A 27,697-nucleotide genomic window follows, 5' to 3' on the forward strand; every position below is an offset into this window, starting at 1 on the left:
CCAGCACCTTAATTAATAGGTGTAGTCCAAACTGTGTTGTTTAATATAGTTGACATTAATCTGCATTACAAAACAATAGACTGTACAATATAGGTAAAATATTCATAGGCCTAATCCCAGTCATTTTACTTGAGGAAAAAAACAAAAACTAGAAACAACCCCAACATACAGGGGTGCAATACATCTTTATTGTGATCCGTAGCATAGACTTCCATAAGATGGTAGGGATCGTATGAAATACTACTATCATCACCAGTTGAATTAATAAATATGACATCCCAGCTTCATATTAGTAAGTAGAATTTCTAAATAGAATTATCAGTACGGTCTTTTAGTTCAAACAGACAGGAAACCCAATTTTTTTTCTTTTATGATTTTAATCAACTTTCCAATTTACTTCTTTTATCTAGTTTTTGTTCTCTTGGTATCGTCTGTTAGAAAGCACACCTAGGTAGGCTCAGGAGTTTCTTAGTGGTGGCTGAATATATATTTCTCATGTTATTGGCTTACCCAATGTTTGGCTAGCTCCCAGTAGTGCATTGCTGCTCCTTTAACAAAAAAAAAATGACGCAAATTAGATAATAGAAGTAATTTGGAAAGTTGTTTAAAATTTGTATTCCCTATGTGAATCATGAAAAAAAAATTGTTTCAGGTCCCTTTCAGATTCAATAAACAATGTTTGTCATATAACTATATTATATTTCTTTACATACCTGGATAGAGGGTGTGTGCTGATTTGCTGCCAAAACATGCAACAAAGCATTATGAATGTTTTATTTTGTAAAACAGAAGCTCACTTGAATTCACAGTTCACCCATAGCTTAGCTCCACCAGAAATATGCCAAGTAAAATGGATGAACTAACTGTTATACTATAAAACCAGCTGTTTCACTTGTGCTATCTCATATATTCACATAGACCATCTCCAGTAAGGTAGTGTAGATTGATATTATGCAGGGGTACAAGACCTAGCCGGCACTGTACAGCCGGCACTGTACAAAGACTGCCTGGCACTTGTTACATGCAGATTTTAGTGAATACCTTTTCTTTGATACAGGTGGTGAGAGTCCATGATCCATTACTCCCGGGAATTGATCTGTCCTGCCAGTAGGAGTAGGCAAAGATTCCCAAGCTACAATAGCTCTATAAAACCCCCTCCCACTTCACTAGTACCTTAGTCTTGTCTTTGCCTTCGCTGCATAGGATTCTTCGATAAGAGGGGTTTTCAGACTGAGTTAAGACCCTGTCACAGAGATGAGTATGGATTGTGTCTCATTTTTAACTTTGTTGGAAATCAGTCACAAGCCTTCCACTGGTGTTGCAGGGACACATCCTTTGCCTCACCCTGTTTGTTCTTCAGTATGCTCCTATTCCATATCCTCTACTGATATGTTTCAGCACTGGTTTGGCTTCTACTGGTTTATATTTTACTGACACACTATTAGCCTTCTTGGGTATTTTACAGAATTTCTATTTTTAATTATTCCCCTTTAAATTTTAAACTGTGATTTTTACTTTTTTTTATTTAGCAGTTTTTCTCTTAAGTGTATCCAGTCCACGGATCATCCATTACTTGTGGGATATTCTCCTTCCCAACAGGAAGTTGCAAGAGGATCACCCACAGCAGAGCTGCTATATAGCTCCTCCGCTAACTGTCATATCCAGTCATTCTCTTGCAAGCCTCAACCAAGATGGAGGTCGTAAGAGGAGTGTGGTGTTTTATACTTAGTTTATTCTTCAATCAAAAGTTTGTTATTTTTAAATGGTGCCGGAGTGTACTGTTTATCTCAGGCAGTATTTAGAAGAAGAATCTGCCTGCGTTTTCTATGATCTTAGCAGAAGTAACTAAGATCCATGGCTGTTCTCACATATTCTGAGGAGTGAGGTAACTTCAGAGAGGGAATGGCGTGCAGGTTTTTCTGCAATAAGGTATGTGCAGTTAATATTTTTCTAGGGATGGAATTTGCTAGAAAATGCTGCTGATACCGAACTAATGTAAGTAAAGCCTTAAATGCAGTGATAGCGACTGGCATGAGGCTTATTAATAGAGATACATACTCTTATAAAAATGTAATATAAAACGTTTGCTGGCATGTTTAATCGTTTTTATATGTATTTGGTGATAAAACTTATTGGGGCCTAGTTTTTTTCCACATGGCTGGCTTGAATTCTGCCTAGAAACAGTTTCCTTAGGCTTTCCACTGTTGTAATATGAGTGGTAGGGGCCTTTTGTAGTGCTTTTCTGTGTAGCTAAAAATACTGACAGAGACATCCAGCTTCTTCCTGCATGTTCCAGGACTTCTCTAGAGGGCTCAAAAGGCTTCAAAGTCGTTTTTGAGGGAGGTAAAAAGCCACAGTAGACCTGTGGCAGTTGTTGTGACTGTTTGAAAAAACAAACAAAAAAAAAAAACGTTTTTGTCTTTTATTATTCAGTTTTGGGTATTATGGGGTTAATCATCCATTTGCAAGTGGGTGCAATGCTCTGCTAACTTGTTACATACACTGTAAAAATTTCGTTAGTGTAACTGCCTTTTTTCACTGTTATTTCAAATTTTGACAAAATTTGTGTTTCTTAAAGGTGCAGTAACGTTTTTTATATTGCTTGTAAACTTGTTTAAAGTGTTTTCCAAGCTTGCTAGTCTCATTGCTAGTCTGTTTAAACATGTCTGACATAGAGGAAACTACTTGTTCATTATGTTTGAAAGCCATGGTGGAGCCCCATAGGAGAATGTGTACTAAATATATTGATTTCACCTTAAACAGTAAAGATCAGTCTTTAACTATAAAAGAAATATCACCAGAAGATTCTGACGAGGGGGAAGTTATGCCGACTAACTCTCCCCACGTGTCAGACCCTTCGCCTCCCGCTCAGGGGATGCACGCTAATATGGCGCCAATTACATCAGGGACGCCCATAGCGATTACCTTGCAGGACATGGCTGCAATCATGAATAATACCCTGTCAGAGGTATTATCCAGGTTGCCTGAATTAAGAGGCAAGCGATTGCTCTGGGGTTAGGAGAAATACAGAGCTCGCAGATGCTGTAAGGGCCATGTCTGATACTGCGTCACAATATGCAGATCATGAGGACGGAGAGCTTCAGTCTGTGGGTGACATCTCTGATTCGGGGAAACCTGATTCAGAGATTTCTAATTTTAAATTTAAGCTTGAGAACCTCCGTGTGTTGCTTGGGGAGGTATTAGCTGCTCTGAATGACTGTAACACAGTTGCAGTACCAGAGAAATTGTGTAGTCTGTATAAATACTATGCGGTACCGGTGTGTACTGATGTTTTTCCTATACCTAAAAGGCTTACAGAAATTATTAGCAAGGAGTGGGATAGACCGGGTGTGCCTTTTTCCCCACCTCCTATATTTAGAAAAATGTTTCCAATAGACGCCACTACACGGGACTTATGGCAGACGGTCCCTAAGGTGGAGGGAGCAGTTTCTACTTTAGCAAAGCGTACCACTATCCCGGTTGAGGACAGTTGTGCTTTTTCAGATCCAATGGATAAAAAATTGGAGGGTTACCTTAAGAAAATGTTTATTCAACAAGGTTTTATTTTACAGCCCCTTGCATGCATTGCGCCTGTCACGGGCGCGGCGGCATTCTGGTTTGAGGCCCTGGAAAAGGCCATCCATACAGCTCCATTGACTGAAATTATTGACAAGCTTAGAACACTTAAGCTAGCTAACTCATTTGTTTCTGATGCCATTGTTCATTTGACTAAACTAACGGCTAAGAATTCCGGATTCGCCATCCAGGCGCGTAGGGCGCTATGGCTTAAATCCTGGTCAGCTGACGTGACTTCAAAGTCTAAATTACTCAACATTCCTTTCAAGGGACAGACCTTATTCGGGCCTGGTTTGAAGGAAATTATTGCTGACATTACTGGAGGTAAGGGTCACACCCTTCCTCAGGACAGGGCCAAAGCAAAGGCCAAACAGTCTAATTTTCATGCCTTTCGAAATTTCAAGGCAGGTGCAGCATCAACTTCCTCCGCTTCAAAACAAGATGGAACTTTTGCTCAATCTAAGCAGGCCTGGAAACCTAACCAGTCCTGGAACAAAGGCAAGCAGGCCAGAAAGCCTGCTGCTGCCTCTAAGACAGCATGAAGGAACGGCCCCCTATGCGGTGACAGATCTAGTAGGGGGCAGACTTTCTCTCTTCGCCCAGGCGTGGGCAAGAGATGTTCAGGATCCCTGGGCGTTGGAGATCATATCTCAGGGATATCTTCTGGACTTCAAAGCTTCCCCTCCACAAGGGAGATTTCATCTTTCAAGGCTATCTGCAAATCAGATAAAGAAAGAGGCATTCCTACGCTGTGTGCAAGATCTCCTAGTTATGGGAGTGATCCATCCAGTTCCGCGGACAGAACAAGGACAGGGTTTTTAGTCGAATCTGTTTGTGGTTCCCAAAAAAGAGGGAACCTTCAGACCAATTTTGGATCTAAAGATCTTAAACAAATTCCTCAGAGTTCCATCTTTCAAAATGGAAACTATTCGGACCATCCTACCCATGATCCAAGAAGGTCAGTACATGACCACAGTGGACTTAAAGGATGCCTTTCCTTCACATACCGATTCACAAGGATCATCATCGGTTTCTAAGGTTTGCCTTTCTAGACAGGCATTACCAATTTGTAGCTCTTCCCTTCGGGTTGGCTACAGCCCCGAGAATCTTTACAAAGGTTCTGGGCTCACTTCTGGCGGTTCTAAGACCGCGAGGCATAGCGGTGGCTCTGTATCTAGACGACATCCTGATACAGGCGTCAAGCTTTCAAGTTGCCAAGTCTCATACAGAGATAGTTCTGGCATTTCTGAGGTCGCACGGGTGGAAAGTGAACGAGGAAAAGAGTTCTCTATCCCCATTCACAAGAGTCTCCTTCTTAGGGACTCTGATAGATTCTATAGAAATGAAAATTTACCTGACGGAGTCCAGGTTATCAAAACTTCTAAATGCTTGCCGTGTTCTTCACTCCATTCCGCGCCCTTCGGTAGCTCAGTGTATGGAGGTAATCAGCTTAATGGTAGCGGCAATGGACATAGTGCCATTTGCGCGCCTTCATCTCAGACCGCTGCAATTATGCATGCTGAGTCAGTGGAATGGGGATTACACAGATTTGTCCCCTCTGCTAAATCTGGATCAAGAGACCAGAGATTCTCTTCTCTGGTGGTTGTCTCGGGTACACCTGTCCAAGGGTATGACCTTTCGCAGGCCAGATTGGACAATTGTAACAACAGATGCCAGCCTTCTAGGTTGGGGTGCAGTCTGGAATTCCCTGAAGGCACAGGGATCGTGGACTCAGGAGGAGAAACTCCTTCCAATAAATATTCTGGAGTTAAGAGCGATATTCAATGCTCTTCTGGCTTGGCCTCAGTTAGCAACACTGAGGTTCATCAGATTTCAGTCGGACAACATCACGACTGTGGCTTACATCAACCATCAAGGGGGAACCAGGAGTTCCCTAGCGATGTTAGAAGTCTCAAAAATAATTCGCTGGGCAGAGTACCACTCTTGCCACCTGTCAGCAATCCATATCCCAGGCGTGGAGAACTGGGAGGCGGATTTTCTAAGTCGTCAGACTTTCCATCCGGGGGAGTGGGAACTCCATCCGGAGGTGTTTGCTCAGTTGATTCATCGTTGGGGCAAACCAGAGTTGGATCTCATGGCGTCTCGCCAGAACGCCAAGCTTCCTTGTTACGGATCCAGGTCCAGGGACCCAGAAGCGACGCTGATAGATGCTCTAGCAGCGCCTTGGTTCTTCAACCTGGCTTATGTGTTTCCACCGTTTCCTCTGCTCCCTCGACTGATTGCCAAAATCAAACAGGAGAGAGCATCAGTGATTCTGATAGCACCTGCGTTGCCACGCAGGACTTGGTATGCAGACCTAGTGGACATGTCATCCTTTCCACCATGGACTCTGCCTCTAAGACAGGACCTTCTGATACAAGGTCCTTTCAATCATCCAAATCTAATTTCTCTGAGACTGACTGCATGGAGATTGAACGCTTGATTCTATCAAAGCGTGGCTTCTCCGAGTCAGTCATTGATACTTTAATACAGGCACGAAAGCCTGTTACCAGGAAAATCTACCACAAGATATGGAGTAAATATCTTTATTGGTGTGAATCCAACAATTACTCATGGAGTAAGGTTAGGATTCCTAGAATATTGTCTTTTCTCCAAGAGGGCTTGGACAAAGGATTATCAGCTAGTTCCTTAAAGGGACAGATTTCTGCTCTGTCCTTTTGCACAAGCGTCTGGCAGAGGTTCCAGACGTCCAGGCATTTTGCCAGGCTTTGGTTAGAATTAAGCCTGTGTTTAAACCTGTTGCTCCCCCGTGGAGCTTAAACTTGGTTCTTAAGGTTCTTCAAGGAGTTCCGTTTGAACCCCTTCATTCCATTGATATTAAACTTTTATCTTGGAAAGTTCTGTTTTTGATGGGTATTTCCTCGGCTCGGAGAGTCTCTGAGCTATCTGCCTTACAATGTGATTCTCCTTATCTGATTTTTCATGCAGATAAGGTAGTTCTGCGTACCAAACCTGGGTTTTTACCTAAGGTGGTTTCTAACAAGAATATCAATCAAGAGATTGTTGTTCCATCGTTGTGCTCTAATCCTTCTTCAAAGAAGGAACGTCTTTTACATAATCTGGACGTAGTCCGTGCCTTGAAGTTTTACTTACAAGCTACTAAAGATTTTCGTCAAACATCTTCCCTGTTTGTCGTTTACTCTGGACAGAGGAGAGGTCAAAAAGCTTCGGCAACCTCTCTTTCCTTTTGGCTTCGGAGCGTAATACGCCTAGCCTATGAGACTGCTGGACAGCAGCCCCCTGAAAGGATTACAGCTCATTCTACTAGAGCTGTGGCTTCCACCTGGGCCTTCAAAAATGAGGCCTCTGTTGAACAGATTTGCAAGGCTGCGACTTGGTCTTCGCTTCACACTTTTTCAAAATTTTACAAATTTGATACTTTTGCTTCTTCGGAGGCTGTGTTTGGGAGAAAGGTTCTTCAGGCAGTGGTTCCTTCCGCTTAATCCTGCCTTGTCCCTCCCATCATCCGTGTACTTTAGCTTTGGTATTGGTATCCCACAAGTAATGGATGATCCGTGGACTGGATACACTTAACAAGAGAAAACATAATTTATGCTTACCTGATAAATTTATTTCTCTTGTAGTGTATCCAGTCCACGGCCCGCCCTGTCCTTTTAAGGCAGGTCTAAATTTTAATTAAACTACAGTCACCACTGCACCCTATGGTTTCTCCTTTCTCTGTTTGTTTTCGGTCGAATGACTGGATATGACAGTTAGGGGAGGAGCTATATAGCAGCTCTGCTGTGGGTGATCCTCTTGCAACTTCCTGTTGGGAAGGAGAATATCCCACAAGTAATGGATAATCCGTGGACTGGATACACTACAAGAGAAATAAATTTATCAGGTAAGCATAAATTGTTTTTCTCGCAGCCTTCAGTTTTGCACACGTCTGTCAGGTTTATTTTTGCAAATGTCGGCCTTCATGGTTTGTGTGCATCGGCTTATACTTCCTTTTGTTTGTGTGTCAGGTTTTTTCTCGCGTCTGCATGCTTCAGGTTAGCACACGTACTCCTCAGGATTGCGCACATCAAGTTTTGTCGTGCGTTTCTCCTTTATCTTTCGGGTTTTGCACACGCTCACTTCTGTTTGTGCGTTATTCTGTCATCAGATGTGAAGTTTGTTTGTCTCCTTCTGCATGTTTAGCGCACCTGACCTAGTAAGTCTTTTATTTATGCGTTTTGTAGTTTGCTGTTATAATGAAGCCTTTTGATTCTGTCACTAAAATCTTCTTAGAAGCTTGGCCCTCTGAACACTTTCCTACAATTGTTAAGTGTTTTTACTTAAGCAATCTCTTCTCTAGCATATTTATGTATAACCTGCCTTAATGTTTTAATGCATTCAGTTCTAATGCTGCTCTTGCTTCTATGGGTATAACTGCTCCCTCTGCTTGTTCTTTACAGGGAATTGCAGCTTATTTCTCACCGTTTATGAAGAATTTTATTTGTTCTATGGTGTCTGAAATTTTGTTTAAAGTTAAAGGAATACTGAACTCAAATTGTTTCTTTTGTGATTAGATAGAGCATGCAATTTTAAGCAACTTTCTAATTTACTCCTATTAATTTTTTCTTCGTTCTCTTGGTATCTTTATTTGAAAAAGCAGGAATGTAAGCTTACGAGGCGGCCCATCTTTGGTTCAGCACCTGGGTAGAACTTGCTGATTGGTTTGCTAAATGCAGTCACCAATCAGCAAGCACTATCTATGGTGCTGAACCAAAAATGTGACGGCTTGTAAGCTTATATTCCTCCTTTTTCAAATAAAGATACCAAGAGAATGAAGACAAATTGATAATAAGAGTAAATTAAAAAGCTGCTTAAAATTGTTTTCTCCATCTGAATCATGAAAGAAAACATTTGGGTTCAGTATCTCTTTAACATATTCGTTCTCTTTTAAAGGTGATTTTGCTTACCTTAACGATCCGAAGGTGACTGAGGATAAAACTGCTAATAGTTTAGATGATATCTTTAAACCTTTGGTTTTTCCTGTTCCTAAAGCTGTTTCTGAGAGAGTTTCTAGGAAGTGGTCTAAGCCAGGTAATCCCTTCAATCCTTCTGCAAGGTTTAAGAAATTGTATCCCTTACCTGGTTCTAATATTGATCTTTGGGAAACTGTCCCTAAGGTAGATGGGGCTATTTCTACTCTGGCGTAAGCATACTACTATTCCTCTGGCAGATAGTACCTCTTTTAAGGACTATTTAGATAGGAAATTAGAATCCTTTCATAGAAGGGCCTTTTTGCAAGCAGGTTAATTATTTAGGCCAGCTATTTCTATTGTGGCTGCTGCTTCTATTTGGTTAAATAGTCTTTCTGAGCAGTTTTCTGATGTTTCTGCTAGTGAAGATTTTTTTATTCTATCATTCCAAAGGTCAATATTAATACTTACTATGCCTAAATAACTTCAATTTCCAAACCCTAATTTGCATATACCAATCACAGTGGGTAACCTTGGTTCTCTGCTTTACAAATCCTGCGCTCACGTGACTTGGTTGAAATAGCAGACGCAGCCTAAACGGCAACACACAGGGAGCGACGGAGCACATTTTGTAATAGTATTTGTCACCCCTAGATAAAGATAATAATAATAAAGTTATATTAACAACGCTGGATATGGGTGTAAAGTTTATATATCCTTTTGTGCAAGCATGTTAGAGATGGGTCCTCCAAAGTCCTTTCGTGCAAGCGTAAAACTGAGGCCTACAATTTTAGGAAAATATTGGTCATTTGCCATCATCAATATGCTAATTTTGAGCGCTGTGTTTGGGCAATGTCTTATGTTTTAGACACAACCATTTTATGGGAAGGATTGTATGAGGCAAGATAATAAAAATTGCATATGTTTATCAAGATAGTTGTGTTTCCTAGCATAAGTGTAAACTGCAGATTATTAGATGCGGTTTGAAAATTATTTTTTTATATCAACGTTTTTGTAAACTTTTGTATTTCTTTAATTCTGCTAAAATCTGCAAATTTATTTATTTGTAATGTTGTATGTGGCATTATTAAGATTAATGCAAAATGTATGTATTTAGCAGTTCTTTCTAGAAGAGGTTTATGGTTAAAATTTTGGTCTGCAGATATGGTTTCTAAATTGAGAATTTCTTTCCTAAAATACGGTGAATCCACAAAATCAGCAATTACTGTTGGGAATATCACTCCTGGCCAGCAGGAGGAGGCAAAGAGCACCAAATGCAAAGCTTATTAATGTCACTTCGCTTCCCACAATCCCCAGTCATTCTCTTTGCCTTCGTTGCAAGGAGGAGGTGAAGTTTTTGGTGTCTGACGACTCTCACTTTAATCAAGATTTTATTATTTTACAGCCAGAGTAGGTTTGCTCTGATCTTTCCGAATTGGGTTTAGCCTTACTCCACGTTAGTCTCTTCAGTAGGGCAGTGGTGGCTTTGAAGCAGTTAGGAACTTGTGAGGTGGGACTCACTGCATTTTTCTAACATGTTGCTGCTCTTGTATAGAACGCCAGAGTAGGTTTGCTCTGATCTTTCTGTTTCCACAGGTCTCTGTGAGGAGTGGCATCCTCTCATGCCGGGTGAGCTGTCCTCCTGCCGGGCAGTTGAAGGTGCAGGTAATTGCCATTTTTTGTTTTCTTCTGGGAAGAACTCTGGCACTAAAAAGTTTAGTCTGCACCTAAAATGGGACATTCCTGAGTTCAGGATTTATATGGCAGGGAAGCAGGCACTGTGAAAGAATTAGATAGATTGTTCTACTTAATTATTCTAGAATCTCTGGTGGCTTAGTAAACTTCTCTATGAATCCGGTTTATGAATATTTTGACACCGGTCCGGATGAGGATTGTTTGCCTTTATTATTTTAGCCGCTCTAAATTAGCTACGCTTAATGGTCTGTTATGGCCGCCGGGACCACCTCTAGCATGTTAAGGAGAGGGGAACCCTTTCTGAGGCGACAGTCTATGTTAAAATCACAGTTTTCACTTTTCATTGCGCAGCTTATAGCAGCTTCCGGTGATTTCCTCGGCATCAATCGGAGAGACATCCTGGGAGGTCCAGAGCTGTCGCAAGCAGCAGAGGGGGCAGGTAGGCGTCTCTGCTTTACCGCTGTGGTGTAGAGGTCTGGCAGAAACCGTTGTTAGAGGTTTTGTAAAGAGGGAACTTTCCTTCCAAATATTTTATAAAGGGTTTTCAATTTGGTCAGTTCTTACTTTTTGTTTTTCAAGTCGCTCTATATCCGTATTAAGGATTTTTGATCACTTTTGGGAATTAATATTTTAAAGGAACAGTGTTAAAAGAAACAATTTTTTTTTTTAATTTTTTTTAATTCTTTTACTTGCAATATATGGACCAAGAGTTTGTGCCTTCTGTTGTATGCAAGCTTTGTTTCAATAACCAAGTGGAACCTCCTTTGCCCTTTTGTTCTTCATGTATTGAAAGGACTCTAATGTATAAAGAGAGACTTTGATTCTGAGCCACCATTCTCTCAGGTTGATGCTGTTCAGGTAATACCACAGTTTTCTCCTCAAACGTCCCAAACTTTATTGTCATCTCATGCAGTGCCCTGCGGTTCCTCTCAATCTCCTGGAGGAGTTTATTTGCCAGCAAACATTGCTGCCCAGGTATCTTCTGCGGTATCTGAGGCATTAGCTGCCATTCCCATGCTTCAGGAAAGTCGCAAGAGGAAATTTAAAGATTCAGTTAGTAAAGTTTCTGATCCAGTTCCGGCTAACTAAGTTGCTCTTTCTCAGAAGTCTGAGGAGGAACATACGTCAGTAGCCTCTGAGGGTGAAATCTCAGACCGTATAATTCCTTCTTCTGATGCTGAAGTGGTATCCTTCAGATTTAAGCTTGAACACCGCCATGTGTTGTTAAAGGAGGTTTTGGCTACTCTGGACGACTCTGATAATATTGTTCTTGTCAATCCTAAGAAAGCTAGTAAACTAAATAAATACTTTGATGTTCCGCTGTGGAGGTGTTTCCTGTACCAGACGGTGTTAGAGATTATTCCACGGGTATGGGAGAGACCTGGGATCCCTTTTACCCCATCTCCGATTTTTAAAAAGATGTTTCCGGTGGCTGACTCCATTAATGAGTCGTGGCAGACGGTGCCCAAAGTGGAAGGGGTGATTTCTACTTTGGCTAAGAGAACTACTATTCCTATAGAGGATAGCTGTTCTTTTAAGTATCCAATAGACAAAAAGCTGAAGGCTTTTTTGAAAAAGATGTATGTTCATCAAGGTCTCCAATGGCAACCTGCAGTGTGTATTGCCACTGTGACAAGCCTACTGGTTCAATGCATTGTCTGAGTCTCTTTAAGCAGAAACTCCCTTGGAGGAGATCCAAGATAGGATTAAGGCTCTTAAGTTAGCCAATTCCTTTATTACTGACGCTTCTTTACAAGTCATTAAGTTGGGAGCCAAAATATCTGGTTTTGCTGTACTTGCGCGCTGAGCTTTATGGTTGAAATCTTGGTCAGTGGATGTTTCATCTAAGTCCAAGCTTTTGACGATCCCTTATAAGGGTAAGACCTGGTTTGGCAGAAATTATTTCCGATATCACAGGTGGTAAAGGGTCTTTTCTGCTGCAAGATAAGAAAAATAGATTGAAAGGACGTCAAAGTAATTTTCGTTCCTTTCGTAACTTGAGAGATAAGCCTTCATCTTCCAAGCAGGAACAGTCCAAATCTTCTTGGAAACCCAATCAGTCTTAGAACAAGGGGAAGCAATCAAAGAAACCCGCAGCTGATTCCAAATCAGCATGAAGGGTTTGCCCCAGATCCGGAATCGGATCAAGTGGCGGGCAGACTTGCTCAGTTCTCTCAATTATGGATACGTGATGTCCCAGACCCTTGGGCTGTGGACATCGTATCCCAGGGTTAGAAATTAGAGTTCAAGACTTTTCATTCCACCTCTCAAGATTATCTGCAGACCAGATAAAGAGAGGCGTTCTTGAAATGTGTTCAGGACCTTTCCGACCTGGGAGTGATAGTTCCAGTTCAGGAACAGGGTATAGCGTTCTATTCCAATCTGTTTGTGGTTCCCAAAAAAGAGGGAACTTTCCGACTGATTCTAGACTTGAAGTGTCTAAACAAGTTTCTCAAAGTACCGTCCTTCAAGATGGAAACCATACGTTTCATTCTTCCCTTGGTTCAAGAGGGTCAGTTCATGACGACCATAGACCTGAAGGATGCGTACCTTCATGTTCCCATTCACAGGGATCATCACAAGTTTCTGAAATTTGCCTTTCTGGACAAACACTTTCAGTTTGTAGCTCTTCCGTTTTGTCTTGCCACGGCTCCCAGAATTTTCTCAAAGGTTCTGGGGGCTCTATTGGCAGTGATCCGGTCTTGGGGAATTGCAGTGGCGCCCTATCTGGACAACATTCTGGTTCAGGCGCCATATTTTCAACAAGCAAACTCTCATACAGAGATCTTGTTGTCTTTTCTACTTTCCCACGGATGAAAAGTGAATCTGGGAAAGAGTTCCCTTGTTCCAGCTACAAGGGTAGTGTTCTTAGAAACCATTATAGATTCTCTATCAATGAAAATATTTCTGGCAGAGGTCAGAAAAGCCAAGATTCTTTCCTCTTGCCCCTTTCTACAGTCTGCTGTTCGGCCATCCGTGGCTCAATGTATGGAGGTAATTAGTCTGATGGTTGCGTCCATGGACGTCATTTCATTTGCTCGGTTCCATTTGAGAGCTCTGCAGTCATGCATGCTCAGACAATGGAACGGGGTCTATGCGGATCTGTCTGAGGATAGATTTGGATCAGTTGACAAGAGTCTCTCTCCCGTGGTGGCTGTCTCAGGAACATCTCTCTCAGGGAACGTGTTTTCGGAGACCTTCCTGGGTGAATGTGACCACGGATGCCAGCTTGCTGGGCTGGGGAGCAGTCTGGGACTCGGGAGGAGTCAGCTCTCCCCATAAACATCTTGGAGTTGAGAGCGATCTTCAATGCTCTGATGGCTTGGCCTCAGTTAGCTTTACCCCTGTTTATCAGGTTCCAGTCGGACAACATAACATCAGTGACTTACATCAACCACCAAGGAGGAACTCTGAGTTCTTTAGCCATGAAAGCTGTGGCTCGGATTATTCAGTGGGCCGGAACCTCACAGTTGCTGTCTATCTGCCATCCACATTCCAGGAGTGGACAATTGGGAAGCGGTTTTTCTGAGCAGACAGACTTTTCATCCTGGGGAGTGGGAGCTTCATCCTGAGGTGTTCTCCAGTTTGATCCTCAAATGGGGGGTGCCGGAGCTGGATCTGATGACGTCTCGGCATAATGCCAAGCTCCCGAGGTACGGTTCGAGGTCGAGGGATCCTCATGTTGCTCTGATAGATGCTCTGGTGGTCCCTTGGAAATTCAGGTTGGCATACCTGTTTCCTCTGTTCGCTCTCCTTCCACGAGTCATTGCTCGTATCAAGCAGGAGAGAGCGTCAGTGATTTTCATAGCCCCTGCATGGCCTTGCAGGATCTGGTATGCGGACCTAGTGGAGATATCGTCTCTTCCACCTTGGAGACTGCCTCTGAGGAAGGACCTTCTACGTCAGGGCTCCTTCCTTCATCCAAATCTTGTTTCTCTGAAGCTGACTGCTTGGAGATTGAACGCTTAGTTCTGTCTAAGCGTGGGTTTTCTGAGACTCTGATTCAGGCTCGCAAGCCTGTTACTAGAAAGATTTACAGTACCATAAGATATGGAATAAATATCTTTATTGGTGTGAATCCAAAGGCTACTCTTGGAGTAGGGTCAGGATTCCTAGGATTTTGGCGTTTTTCCAGGAAGGTCTGGAGAAGGGTTTGTCGGCAAGTTTTGCAACAGGCTTGGTTTGAGCCAATGCATTCCATAGATATTAAGTTGTTATCTTGGAAGGTTTTTTTTCTTGTTTCTATATCTTCTGCTCGGAGAGTTTTGGAACTCTCAGCTTTGCAGTATGATTCACCTTATCTTATCTTTCATGCTGATAAGGTGGTTCTTCGTACTAAGTTAGGTTTCCTTCCTAAAGTTGTTTTGAATAGAAATATTAATTAGGAAATTGTTGTTCCTTCTCTTTGTCCTAATCCTTCTTGTCATAAGGAGTGTTTGTTACACAACCTGGATGTTGTGCGTGCCCTGAAATTCTACCTACAGGCGACTAAGGATTTTCGCCAGTCTTCTGCCCTGTTTGTTTTACTCTGGAATCTGTATAATTTGTTTGGCCTATGAGACTGCTGGTCAGCAGCCTCCTGAGAGAATTACAGCTCATTCCACTAGGGCTGTCTCTTCTTCTTGGGCTTTCAAGAATGAAGCTTCTGTGGAACAAATTTGCAAGGCTGCAACTTGGTCTTCTCTGCATACTTTTTCCAAAATTTTCAAATTCAATACTTTTGCCTTGGTTAAGGAAGGTTCTTCAAGCAGTGGTGCCTTCTGTTTATGTTACCTGTCTTGCCCCTCCCTAATCATCTGTGTCCTCTAGATTGGGTATTGGTTCCCAACAGTAATTGATGATGCCGTGGACTCACCATATCATAATAAAGAAAAGAAAATTTATGCTTACTTGATAAATTACTTTCTTTCTGGATATGGTGAGTCCAAGGCCCGCCCTTTTTTATGTTTTTTAAAAAAAACTGAGGCACCTCTACACCTTGTGTTGCTTCTTTTTCTCCATATACCTTTGGTCAAATGACTGGGGGTTATGGGAAGGGAAGTGATACTTAACAGCTTTGCTGTAGTGCCCTTTGCCGCCTCCTGCTGGCCAGGAGTGATATTCCCAACAGTAATTGATGATGCCGTGGACTCACTATATCCGGAAAGAAAGAAATTTATCAGGTAAGCATAAATTTTGTTTTATGCTTACCTGATAAATTAATTTCTTTCATGTTGGTGAGAGTCCACAAAACCCCACCCTGTTTATTTTTTTAGTGTTTATTTTTTTGTTTGCACATCTTTTTTTTCCCTGCTCCTATTTTTTTGCTCTTATTAGTTTTTCCTACCGCTTTTGCTTGGCTATACATTATATACTAAGGTTCCAGTGAGGTGGGAGGAGTTTTATAGAGCTCTTGGGGTTTGGGAATCTTTACCTCATGTTAGTGGCAGGGAATACTAATTCCCAAGAGTAATGGATCGTGGTCTCTCACCATCAAGGAAGAAATTAATGTATCGGGTAAACATAATTTATGTGTTTTTGGTTGGGTTTTTTTTTGTATATCTGTTCATTCATCTTTGTATTTCTTGAAATACTCGGTATTAAGATTTTCTTCTAAAGCTCATAGTTCTTCAGCTTTCTGCCACAAGATATATGAAATAGTTTTTTAATTATTTATTGGTTTTCTCCCTTTTTTTTGGTTCTTTTAGCACAACATGCCCTTCTGGAGAATTACAAACCACAATGACCTCATTTCTCTTCATCAAGCTTTGGAGTTGGACTTTTTGTGAAATACTCATTGAATGGACATTGGATGGACTTGTAAAAAGTTAAGAAGACTGGTAAATCTGCCTTAAGGTCCCTGAAATATCCAACTACAACTTCACATCTAAGAGATATGTGTCTATACACAATTGGATCAAAGAGACATACTTAAAGTTTCAGATCTTCTGACAAATGACCGCTCAGGTTCCACCCTTCTTTCCAAGTTACTGCTAGATGCCCTGCTTCTAGAGTTCACCTACCTCTTCAGGTTCAAGCAAGATGTTTATTCACCTGTTAAGACCCTACTTCAAGATCTCATCAACCTTTTCATTCTCCATCAAGGAACATACATGAATTGAAAATGTTTTAGGATTATCTATTTAAGACTGCACCTTTAGTTTCATTAGATGCATATTTTCACGATTATTGTCTACATTAGGAATTGAAGAAAACCGTTTCTTCTAATCTTGCAAAGAAAAAGATACTATGTGCATTCATCAATTAAGTAACACTAAGGTGGGATGCTTAAAGTGCCCTATATTTACCTTTTTTATATACAAAAACCCAGTGGTATACCCTACCAAGAACTAAACCTGTTGCATCCTATCAAGAATGAAGTAGCCAAATCTTTTAACAAATTAATGGAATTCATAAGCATCAGGCTGGCCACTGTTACTTCTCAAGTTTATATCAGAGGCTACATCCTTTATGGAAATGTACATATTTCTGGTATTTTTAACAATATCACAGCCCAATTGGGTTTGCTTCTATTGATGTGTTTGCTGCATTACCATTCTGGAATTCTTACTGAAATACCTCTATGGGAGCAAATTGCTCCTGCCATTATTTCACCTTGGATGACAGTAACTTATTAAAAAAAAAAAAAAAAAAAAATATTTTTAGTTTGATTCTGTGTCATTTTTTAGTCCTCCTCATGAAAATAAAACACATTTTAGAAATTTGAGTTTGAATACATTTTCAGTATTTGATCTATGGTTAAAAATGAATAGTTGTATGTTTTGATCTAAAAACAAGTGTATAGTATTATAGGAAAAACCATAAGGTTCCAAATATTTGAAGTTGTTACATCCTTTATGAAAATGCCACAGTATTTACATATTAGTTAAAGGGACAGTAAACCTAAAATATAATGTTATATAATTCTGCACATAGTGCAGAATTATATAACATTATATTAGTGCTATCGTTATAAAACGTAATATTCCCTTTTAATCTTTTATAAATATGACAGTTTCTCAGACCCGCTCTCTGTACTCTGCTGAGCGGGTCTGTTTTTATTCCACAGCGCATCGGGCCAGCTGTATAGTCACAGACAGAGCAGGAGCGAGCTGCACTTAGTGTTATGGCGCGGTCGGGCCGGGCTATGACTATACAGCTGGCCCGATGCGCTGTGGAATAAAAACAGACCCGCTCAGCAGAGTACAAAGAGCGGGTCTGAGAAACTGTCATATTTATAAAAAATTAAAAGGGAATATTACGTTTTATAACGATAGCACTAATATAATGTTATATAATTCTGCACTATGTGCAGAATTATATAACATATTTTAGGTTTACTGACACTTTAATGGTGCTTCCCAGGTAATTAATCAGACTGAAGTCCTGTTCTTTACTTTGTTCAAAATATATTCCAGTGTTTACCTTGTTGTGGTTAACTATCTGTTCTAAATTGGAGAGAATGCATTGTTTTTAATTTGTTTGTTTTTCCTCTGAGTTTGTTTATAGTACATACAGGTTTGAATGATGTTATTCTTATCGTAAGCTGATGTAATGAAGTTAAGTGGATGAGACAAATGTATTAAAAGGACACTAAGCACAAAATACATTTCATGCACCTCCCACTGTGTATGGGTTTTGCCATATTGGAACCTAGGTTTCACTTCAGGTATCTAAAGGAGAGTTGCTTCACTTGTACAAACACATCAGCACTGAAATGTAGTGTAAGCAAGATGGGGAATAACCTCAATACTTTTGCTTATAAAATGTATTTAATGTTTAATGTCCCTTTTTTCATATTTGCCTTTTAAATATTAATTACACAAAGCAACCTATTCAGTTAACACAATTTACGTAATATAGTTGAGTATTCTGGTACAAATGGGGTATATACCTTGTGCCCTTTAGGAGTAGAAGTTCCAAAAAGTCATCAACCTGCATCATCTTCCTTCATAAATCCGTCCTCTTCCTGGCTTCAGGTCTTTTCCTACATGTTTTGCAGTAAGATGATGTGGGCTATAGTTCAGCTTCTGTCTTTTTTACAGGTAAAGAGAGAAAAAATGTACTGCTTTTTATTAAGAATGATGATTTAACTGCTACATTCTTGCATATTGTGTTGCTGGTCATGCAGTGGAACCTCACTTGACTGTTATTTTTGAAGCAGTTACTAAGATACTGGAAGTAGCCTTATAGAGACTATAAAAGCCAAAACTAAACTTGCATGGTTCAGATAGAAACATGCAATTTTAAGAGACTTTTCAATTTACTTGTGTTGTCAAATTGACTTTGTTCTCTTGGTATCTGGTTTATAAAAGTGTACCTAGGAGCCGCAGTGCCCTACTGTGGGCTAGCTGGTGGCTACACACATTTCTGTTGTTATTGGCTCACCAGATGTATTTAGCTAATTCGCAGTGGTGGGTTGCTACTTTGGAGCTGACTTTAACTGTGTGTTTAAACCCCTGTAGTGGCTAAAACCATTTGATTATAGCATTGTATTATTGCATTGTTGCTTCAGAGGGTGATAGTCTAAGAGTATTCACTTGTGGGAATTTCCATCCTGAACACTAGGAGGAGACAAAGAACACCCCAACATACCAGGGTTTTAAATCCCTCTTACTACCTGTGATTACTCAGTTATTTATTTTGCCTCCTTGATAGAGTGAGGAAAGTTTGAATTGCTTATCAACTCAACCGATCCAAGGCCAATTTCCTCCTCTCATTGCCCTATTGCTCAGATGGATAGACAAGGAGTTTTCAGCCAGGATTTTTCCCAGTGGGAAATGTCCACCAATCCCCTGGTCTACAGTGTGTGCTGCACCTTGTGGGATCCATAGCCCTCCCCTGGATAAATGTGGGTTTATTTGCCAATCCCCTGGGTTGTAGAAAGCTGTTAATTGTGACAGGCCCTTGGCATCATGCTTGTACTGCCTAGGATGGGCTTGCCTACTGGAAGCAAGTTGCTGCAGATGAGATAAGCTCAGTGGATGAAGGTGCTGTGAGGTAATTACTTTGCACCTTTATAGCCCTCTGGATAATAATATGAACATGTACACGTGATTCACATAGTCTGTGGACATATATTTATACCTCATGCACCTAATATTAGCAGCAGTTTTTAGCAGTTTTGGGCATGGTGGATTTGATTTAAAATCCCAATTTAAATCATTAGTCAGACCGATTTAAATAATGTTTTTCAGTTTTAGAATAGTACATATTTCATATTATTTTCCCATTTATTTCAGACATTACGGATTTGGCAGGGGCCGACTGACGCCAACCAGGGCCCCTGGGCAAAAGTGTGGCAGGGCCCCCCACCTCCTCTTTGCTCCACCTACCTACCTCCTCTGCTCCTCCTCTACCCAATTGCCCCTCCCACCTCCCTTGCCCCTCTTATCTCATATGCCCCTCCCCATCATGTTTTTAATTGCCATATAAAGACACAGACACACACATAAGCCCACATAGACATACATATTCACCTATACATAACAAGCACACACAGATACATGCATTTTATACTCTGCAGATAGTAAAAAAAAAAGTCATTGGAAACACATTAAGGGAAAAACTATTTTACAGTATACTGTCCCTTTAAATAATAATCTCAGCATATCCATATGAGAGAAAGCCCAGGAAATATATACCACTTCTGGAGTTCTGGCCCCACTCAGTCTCTTGTGCTGTGAACTCAATTGTGAAATCATGTCATTTAGCTAACAGGCATGTGAGAGGGGACAGAATAGTCTGAGCATCCTTACAGTATACAGAATATGGCTACATTCACTAAAATGAGAGATTTTATTTTCCAGTAAAGCTCTTCAAGTCATGAGGCTTATGGGTTTTTTTTTTGTTTTTTTTTAATAATTGTTGAAAAACATAAATTATGCTTACCAGATAATTTCTCGAAGGCTGCTTGTAAAATTTTAGAAAAAGTGTGTAAGCAGGACCAGGTAGCCACCTTACAAATCTGATCCATAGAGGCCTCGTTCATAAAGGCTCAAGAGGAAGTCACTGCTCTAGTAGAATGAGCCGTAATCCTCTGAGGAGGTTTATGTCCCCCTGTCTCATAAGCAAAGCGGATAACACTCCTTAACCAAAAAGATAAGGAAGTCGAAGAGACCTTCTGACCCTTACGCTTCCCGGAATAGACAACAAACAAGGAAGAAGTTTGTCTAAAATCCTTAGTAGCCTGAAGATAGAACTTCAAGGCACGAACCACGTCCAAATTAAAAATCGAACATTCCTTCGAAGGAGGAGGATTAGGACACAAGGAAGGAACCACAATCTCTTGATTGATGTTTCCGTCTGACACGACCTTAGGAAGAAAACCTAACTTAGTACATAGGAAAACCTTATCAGAATGGAACACCAGATAAGGAGGCTCACATTGCAAAGCGAGAATCTCAGAAACTCAGCGCATAGAAGCAATAGCCAGTAGAAAAAGAACCTTCCAGGACAACAATTTAATGTCAGTTTCATGCATAGGCTCAAAGGGAGCCCATTGCAAAACCTTAAGAACAAGATTCAGACTCTGAGGAGCCTTAGATCTAAATACAGGTCTGATCCTAATCAGAGCCTTAACAAAGGACTGTACATCTGATAGCTCTGAGAGCCTCTTGTGCAGTAAAACAGACCGGGCAGAAATCTGTCCCCTCAGGGAACTGGCAGAAAGACCCTTCTCCAGTCCATCCTGGAGAAACGATAGGAGTCTGGCAACCTTAACTTTATGCCAGGGAAATCCACGCTCTTTACACCAGAATGAATAGGTTCTCCACACCTTATGATAGATGCAACGAATACCTGGCTTACGAGCTTGAATGAGAGTATCAATGACTCTCAGAAAAACCTCTCTTGACTAGGACAAAGCGTTCAATCTCCACGCAGTCATCCTCAGAGAATCTAGATTTCTCTTGTTAGGTGTATCCAGTCCACGGATCATCCATTACTTGTGGGATATTCTCCTTCCCAACAGGAAGCTGCAAGAGGATCACCCACAGCAGAGCTGTCTATATAGCTCCTCCCCTAACTGCCACCTCCAGTCATTCTCTTGCAGCTCTCGACAAGCATGGAAGCAGTTAGAGAGATGTGGTGTAATTTAGTTGTTTTTCTTCAATTCAAAAGTTTGTTATTTTTAAATGGTACCGGAGTTGTACTATTTTGGTATCAGGCAGAAAATAGAAGAAGAATCTGCCTGTGCTCTCTGATGATCTTAGCAGGTTGTAACTAAGATCCATTGCTGTTCTCACACATAACTGAAGAGAGAGGTAGCTTCAGCTTGGGGAATGGCGTGCAGGGTATCCTGCTATGAGGTATGTGCAGTATAACTTTTTCTAGAGAAATATATATGCTAGAAAATGCTGTTGATACCGGATTTATTTAAGGTAAGCCTGATTACAGTGATTTAATAACGACTAGTATCATGCTTACTATTAGAGGTAACACTCTTATTATTTTTTCAAATTACTGAAATATAAGACGTTTGCTGGGAGTGCTTAAACGTTTTTTATATGCTGTTTGGTGATGAAATTTTATTGGGGCCCAGTTTTTCCACATGGCTGGCTAAAATTTGCCTAGGGATAGCTTTGTTAGGCCTCTCACTGTAGACAGGAGTGGGAGGGGCCTAATTTTGCGCCTAAATGCGCATTAGCTTTTGCAGACTGAGACATCCAGTTTCCTTGAAAGAGTTCCCTGAATGCTTAGGACCTCTCTGAAGGGTTTTGGTGCTTTCCAAAGTCGTTTGTATGGCAAGGTAGGGCCACAGCAGAGCTGTGGCAGTTTGTTGTGACTGTTAAAAAAACATCTATTTCGTTTTTTTTATCCGTTTTTCAAACTAAGGGGTTAATCATCCATTTGCAAGTGGGTGTGATGCTCTGTTAGCCTATTATACACACTGTAAAAATTTCGTTTGATTTACTGCTTTTTTTACTGTTTTTCAAATTCTGACCTTTTTTATTTTTCTTAAAGGCACAGTACCATTTTTATTTTTTGCTTGTTAACTTTCTGTAAAGTGTTTTCCAAGCTTGCTGGTCTCATTGCTAGTCTGTTTAAACATGTCTGACATAGAGGAAACTCCTTGTTCATTATGTTTAGAAGCCATGGTGGAACCGCCCTCTTAGAATGTGTACCAAATGTACTGATTTCACTTTAAGTTATAAAGACCATATTCTGTCTTTAAAAGATTTATCACCAGAGGAATCTGACAAGGGGGAAGTTATGCCGACTAACTCGCCCCACGTGTCAGAGCCTTTGACTCCCGCTCAAGGGACTCACGCTCAAGAGGCGCCAAGTACATCTAGCGCGCCCATGGCGTTTACTTTACAAGACATGGCGGCAGTCATGGATAATACACTGTCAGCGGTATTATCCAGACTACCTGGGTAACGAGGAAAGCGAAACAGCTCTGGGGTTAGAAGAAATACAGAGCACTTTGACGCTTTAATAGCTATGTCTGATACCCCCTCACAATATGCAGAAGCTGAGGAAGGAGAGCTTCTTTCTGTGGGTGTGTCTGACTCAGGGAAGATGATTCAACCTGATTCTGATATGGCAACATTTAAATTTAAGCTTGAACACCTCCGCGTGTTACTCAGGGAGGTTTTAGCTACTCTGAATGACTGCGACACCATTGCAGTGCCAGAGAAATTGTGCAGATTGGATAAATACTATGCAGTGCCTGTTTTCACTGATGTTTTTCCAATACCTAAAAGGTTTTCAGAAATTATTACTAAGGAATGGAATAGACCAGGTGTACCGTTCTCTCCCCCTCCTATTTTTAAGAAATTGTTTCCAATAGATGCCGCCACACGGGACTTATGGCAAACGGTCCCTAAGGTGGAGGGAGCAGTTTCTACCCTAGCTAAGCATACTACTATCCCCTTCGAGGACAGTTGTGCTTTCTTAGATACAATGGATAAAAAGTTAGAGGGTTACCTTAAGAAAATGTTTATTCAACAAGGTTTTATTCTACAGCCTCTTGCATGCATTGCCCCAGTCACTGCTGCGGCGGCCTTCTGGTTTGAGTCTCTGGAAGAGGCTTTACAGGTAGAGACCCCATTGGATGATATACTTGACAAGCTTAGAGCACTTAAGCTAGCCAATTCATTTGTTTCTGATGCCATTGTTCATTTGACTAAACTAACGGCTAAGAATTCTGGTTTTGCTATTCAGGCGTGTAGGGCGCTATGGCTTAAATCATGGTCAGCTGACGTTACTTCAAAGTCTAAGCTTCTTAATATTCCCTTCAAGGGGCAGACCCTATTCGGCCTGGTTTGAAGGAGATAATTTCTGATATCACAGGAGGAAAAGGTCATGCCCTCCCTCAGGACAGGTCTAATAAATCAAGGGCCAAACAGACTAATTTTCGTGCCTTTCGAAACTTTAAGACGAGCGTGGCATCAACTTCCTCTAATACAAAACAAGAGGGAACGTTTGCCCAGTCCAAGTCGGTCTGGAGACCTAACCAGGCTTGGAACAAAGGTAAGCAGGCCAAAAAGCCTGCTGCTGCCTCTAAGACAGCATGAAGGATTGGCCCCGATCCGGTAACGGATCTAGTAGGGGGCAGACTTTCTCTCTTCGCCCAGGCTTGGGCATGAGATGTTCCGGATCCCTGGGCATTGGAAATTGTATCCCAGGGATATCTTCTGGACTTCAAAGCTTCCCCTCCAAAAGGGAGATTTCACCTTTCACAGTTATCTGCAAACCAGATAAAGAGAGGCATTCTTACATTGTGTTCAAGACCTCCTAGTTATGGGAGTGATCCACACAGTTCCAAAGGAGGAACAGGGACAAGGCTTCTATTCAAATCTGTTTGTGGTTCCCAAAAAAGAGGGAACCTTCAGACCAATCTTAGATCTCAAGATCCTAAACAAATTTCTCAGGGTCCCATCATTCAAGATGGAGACCATTGGTACCATCCTACCTATGATCCAGGAGGGTCAATACATGACTACAGTGGATTTAAAGGATGTTTATCTTCACATTCCGATACACAAAGATCATCATCGGTTTCTCAGGTTTGCCTTCCTGGACAGGCATTACCAGTTTGTAGCTCTTCCCTTTGGGTTAGCTACAGCTCCAAGAATCTTTACGAAGGTTCTGTGGTCACTTCTGGCGGTCCTAAGGCCGCGGGGCATAGCAGTGGCCCCTTATTTAGACGACATTCTGATACAGGCATCAAATTTCCAAATTGCCAAGTCTCATACGGACATAGTTCTGGCATTTCTGAGGTCGCACGGGTGGAAAGTAAACGAAGAGAAGAGTTCTCTATCCCCTCTCACAAGAGTTTCCTTTCTGGGAACTCTGATAGATTCTGTAGAAATGAGGATTTACCTGACAGAGACCAGGTTATCAAAACTTCTAAATTCTTGCCGTGTTCTTTATTCTACTTCTCGCCCTTCGGTGGCTCAGTGTATGGAAGTAATCGGCTTAATGGTAGCGGCAATGGACATAGTGCCGTTTGCCCGCCTACATCTCAGACCGCTGCAACTCTGCATGCTCAGTCAGTGGAATTGGGATTACACAGATTTGTCTCCTCTACTAAATCTGGATCAAGAGACCAGGGATTCTCTTCTCTGGTGGCTATCTCGGGTCCATCTGTCCAAAGGTATGACCTTTCGCAGGCCAGATTGGACAATAGTAACAACAGATGCCAGCCTTCTAGGCTGGGGGGCAGTCTAGAACTCCCTGAAGGCTCAGGGATCGTGGACTCAGGAGGAGACCCTCCTCCCAATAAACATTCTGGAATTAAGAGCGATATTTAATGCTCTTCAAGCTTGGCCTCAGCTTGCGACAATGAGGTTCATCAGATTTCAGTCGGACAACATCACGACTGTGGCTTACATCAACCATCAAGGGGGAACAAGGAGTTCCCTAGCGATGTTGGAAGTTTCAAAGATAATTCGTTGGGCAGAGATTCACTCTTGCCACCTATCAGCTATCCATATCCCAGGTGTAGAGAACTGGGAGGCGGATTTTCTAAGTCGACAGCCTTTTCATCCGGGGGAGTGGGAACTCCATCCGGAGGTGTTTGCACAATTGGTTCAACGTTGGGGCGAACCAGAACTGGATCTCATGGCGTCTCACCAGAACGCCAAACTTCCTTGTTACGGATCCAGGTCCAGGGATCCCAAGGCAACGCTGATAGATGCTCTAGCAGCGCCTTGGTCCTTCAACCTGGCTTATGTGTTTCCACTGTTTCCTCTGCTCCCTCGTCTGATTGCCAAAATCAAGCAGGGGAGAGCATCGGTGATTTTGATAGCACCTGCGTGGCCACGCAGGACTTGGTATGCAGATCTGGTGGACATGTCATCCCTTCCACCATGGACTCTGCCTCTGAGACAGGACCTTCTACTTCAGGGTCCTTTCAACCATCCAAATCTAATTTCTCTGAGACTGACTGCCTGGAGATTGAACCCTTGATTTTATCAAAGCGTGGCTTCTCCGAGTCAGTCATTGATACCTTAATTCAGGCACGAAAGCCTGTCACCAGGAAAATCTATCATAAGATATGGCGTAAATATCTTTATTGGTGTGAATCCAAGGGTTACTCATGGAGTAAAGTCAGGATTCCCAGGATATTATCTTTCTCCTACATTGGTGTGTCCGGTCCACGGCTTCATCCTTACTTGTGGGAATATTCTCTTCCCTAACAGGAAATGGCAAAGAGAGCACAGCAAAAGCTGCCCATATAGCTCCCCCTCTGGCTCCGCCCCCCAGTCATTCTCTTTGCCGCTCTGAACAAGTAGCATCTCCACGGGGATGGTAAAGAGTATGTGGAGTTAGTTGTAGTTTTATTTCTTCTATCAAGAGTTTATTATTTTAAAATAGTGCCGGTTTGTACTATTTACTCTACAACAGAAAGTGAAGAAGATTTCTGTTAAAAGAGGAGTATGATTTTAGCAACAGTAACTAAAATCCATTACTGCTCCCACGCAGGACTGTTGAAACCAGAGAACTTCAGTTGGGGGGAACAGTTTGCAGACTTTTCTGCTCCAGGTATGACTAGTCTCTTTTCTAACAAGACATGGTAATGCTAGAAGACTGTCATTTTCCCTCATGGGACCGGTAAGCCATTTTCTTAGACTCATAACAGAATGAAGGCTTATAAATGGGCTCTATACTGGTTGACACTATTGTGGGCTAAATCGATTGATTTATATAATATTTATATGATTTTTGGAGTGTTTTTGTGATTGAAACACTTTTGGGAACGTTTTTATTACGCCAGGCAGTTGGTTAGACAGCTAATCTAGTCAGGAAGGCCCCTTCACTCTGGCATGCAGAGGGAGGAGGCCTCATTTTCGCGCCTCAGTTGCGCAGTTACTTTTGAAAGCAGTGCATGCAGCTTCATGTGAGAAGGTCCTGTGGACATAAAAACGATTTCAAAAAGGCTTATTTCTGTGGTGAATAATCCCCAAGGAAGGTAAAGGCTGCAGCAAAGGCTGTAGCAGGGGCTGTAGTGGGTTCAAACTGGTAAATTAAACAATTAGCTCCGGTTTGCTCATTTAAGGGGTTAGAGACTTGAAATTTGGTATGCAATACTTTCAAAGCATTAAGACACTAGGGTGCAAATTTTTTAAAGATCGGATATTTCCTTCATAGTTTTTCAAGCATTCAGAAATAAAGTGTACTCTTTTTATTATTTAAGGAGACAGTAACGGTTTTGTTTAAAAACGATTTTATTGCTTTAATAGCCTGCCAAAGTCTGTCTAACATGTCTATACCTTCAGATAGCATATGTTCTGTGTTTATAGAGGCCAAGGTGGTTCCCCCTTTAAATGTATGTTCAAATTGTGCCATGGCGTCCAAACAAAGTAAGGACAGTACTGTCACATTTAATAAGGTTGCCCAAGATGATTCTTCAAATGAAGGTAGTGGGGATAGTTCATCATCCTCTCCTTCTGTGTCAACACCAGTTATGCCCGCGCAGGCGACACCTAGTACATCTAGCGCGCCAATGCTTGTTACTATGCAGCAATTAACTGCAGTAATGGATAATTCTATAGCAAATCTTTTATCCAAACTGCCAGCATTTCCCAGAAAGCGTGATTGCTCAGTTTTAAATACAGAGGATGAGCAAGTGGGCGCTGACGATAATGTATCTGTTATACCCTCACACCAGTCTGAATTGGCAGTGAGGGAGGGTCTGTCTGAGGGAGAAATTTCTGATTCAGGAAAAGTTTCTCAGCAGGCAGAACCTGATATCGTGGCATTTAAATTTAAGTTAGAACATCTCCCCGCCCTGCTTAAGGAGGTGCTAACTACACTTGATGATTGTGACTCTTTGGTGATTCCAGAGAAATTGTGCAAAATGGACAAATTCCTAGAGGTCCCTGTGCACGCTGATGCCTTTCCGATACCCAAGAGGGTTGCGGACATAGTGACCAAGGAGTGGGAGAAGCCAGGTATACCTTTTGTCCCACCTCCTATATTTAAGAAAATGTTCCCCATTGTCGACCCCAGAAGGGACGCATGGCAAACTGTCCCGAAGGTGGAGGGGGCGGTTTCTACATTGGCTA

At 41.6% G+C, this 27,697-nt stretch overlaps 1 protein-coding gene across 2 annotated transcripts in view; it reads left to right on the forward strand.

The window, feature by feature from the left end:
- Window positions 1-16,908, forward strand: part of EYA3 (EYA transcriptional coactivator and phosphatase 3) — a 634,133-nt gene extending 617,225 nt beyond the window's left edge. For both annotated transcript variants that reach the window (XM_053707122.1, XM_053707121.1), the window contains one exon: window positions 15,890-16,908. In XM_053707122.1, coding sequence (XP_053563097.1) covers window positions 15,890-15,970 — 81 coding nt within the window. In that variant the 3' untranslated portion in view covers window positions 15,971-16,908. The remainder of the gene's footprint in view (window positions 1-15,889) is intronic.
- Window positions 16,909-27,697: the final 10,789 nt, after the last annotated feature.

Source organism: Bombina bombina, chromosome 3, assembly GCF_027579735.1.
Source record: "Bombina bombina isolate aBomBom1 chromosome 3, aBomBom1.pri, whole genome shotgun sequence".
Lineage (NCBI taxonomy): Eukaryota > Metazoa > Chordata > Amphibia > Anura > Bombinatoridae > Bombina > Bombina bombina.